Source organism: Rhizopus microsporus (genome assembly GCF_002708625.1).
Source record: "Rhizopus microsporus ATCC 52813 unplaced genomic scaffold scaffold_123, whole genome shotgun sequence".
NCBI classification, from domain to species: Eukaryota; Fungi; Mucoromycota; class Mucoromycetes; order Mucorales; family Rhizopodaceae; genus Rhizopus; species Rhizopus microsporus.
Window position 1 is genome coordinate 1 of NW_019672038.1, and position 1279 is coordinate 1279.

The 1279-nt window shown below is 41.7% G+C and overlaps 1 protein-coding gene across 1 annotated transcript; it reads right to left on the reverse strand.

Moving 5' to 3' along the window:
* Window positions 1-16: 16 nt before the first annotated feature.
* RHIMIDRAFT_187397 (polygalacturonase) lies at window positions 17-1202 on the reverse strand (the record flags this gene model as incomplete). Its single annotated transcript, XM_023605885.1, has 3 exons — window positions 17-176; window positions 231-820; window positions 906-1202. Coding segments are annotated over 3 exons (1047 nt in total), but the record flags the coding sequence as incomplete, so codon positions are not given.
* Window positions 1203-1279: the final 77 nt, after the last annotated feature.

The following is a 1279-nucleotide window of genomic DNA, read 5'->3' on the forward strand; positions in this document are numbered from 1 at the left end:
GTTACAATTATTGGCGGCAGTATGGTATCTTGTCAGATCCAACAAGGTAATTACAAATATTCTTCTTGGTCTTGGGATTCTTTTGGATATTGATACGAGTAACAGAGAAACCAGAGCAAAGACCACGCTTGGAGCAATCAATGTTGATGACGGGCATGTCCTTGTTAGAAGTGGATCTATGATCACGATAAGTACTTTGGTATTAATAAGTGCATTTATGGATAATTTACCCAGAGACGTTGTCAATGACAACATTCTTGATGCTCAATGAGTTGTCAATGTTACAGTTGTGATTTTGTTCACACCAATAGTGAGTAGTAATAGCAATAGGGTTTTCAGCAGCAATGAGTTTAACGTTTTGAAATCTGACGTCTTCAATAGAACCCTTTCCGCCAGGAACGGTCTTGATTCTGATACCGTTTTGACAGCGATGGCATTCATTGTTGATAAAGTGAACAGACTTGACATAATCAGGCTGAGTACCTCTGCCAAGTGAGCCGATACTGAAACCATGGCCCTCGACACACTTGACATTGGTAACAGTCAGGTTGGTGACACCTGTGCTGATAGCAGTACAGTCATCACCAACGGTGAATTCAGAGTTTCTCAAAACGATATTCTTGGACCAAGCAGTTCCCCAGGCATCAGTGTTTCTATGAAAGTTGGAATTGGTAGAACGAGTGCGCAGATAGATGTTTTCATATACGACGTTTTCTGAACCCACATCAGCGATATGTCCACGAGGGGCATTGATGATTCTAAAGTTACCCAATACAGAGTTTTTTGCTGTTGCACTGAAAACAATGGGAGCAGTGTTGTCCTTTCTGTCATACCTATAGGTTTGTACAGGTTAGTTATCTAATGGCTAGTGCTTCCCTCTCCCTTTTTTCCATCATCTATGTTACATACCAGGACTGACCATTGCCAGTAATTGTGCCACCTCCAGACATATGGATATTGTTACCTTGTATTTTCAAATAAGCAGAGCCGCCCTTGTACTTGGGATCAAAAGGAGGAAGGACGATGTGTCCAGCGAAGTCAATTCGGACATTGTTCAAGCCACTGACGTTGATCAAGCTCTTTGGGTACCAAGTTCCACTTTTAGGGAAGGAAACAGTGCCTCCTGTCTTACAGTCATTGAAGGCTTTGATGATAGCAATGGAATCATCGGCTTTATTGTTTCCAACGACACATGTCTTGGCTGCTGCGCTTGTAGCTAAAAGGAGCGTTGCAATTAAGGAAAGACCAGAAGAAAATATTTGAACCATTCTGAAATAAA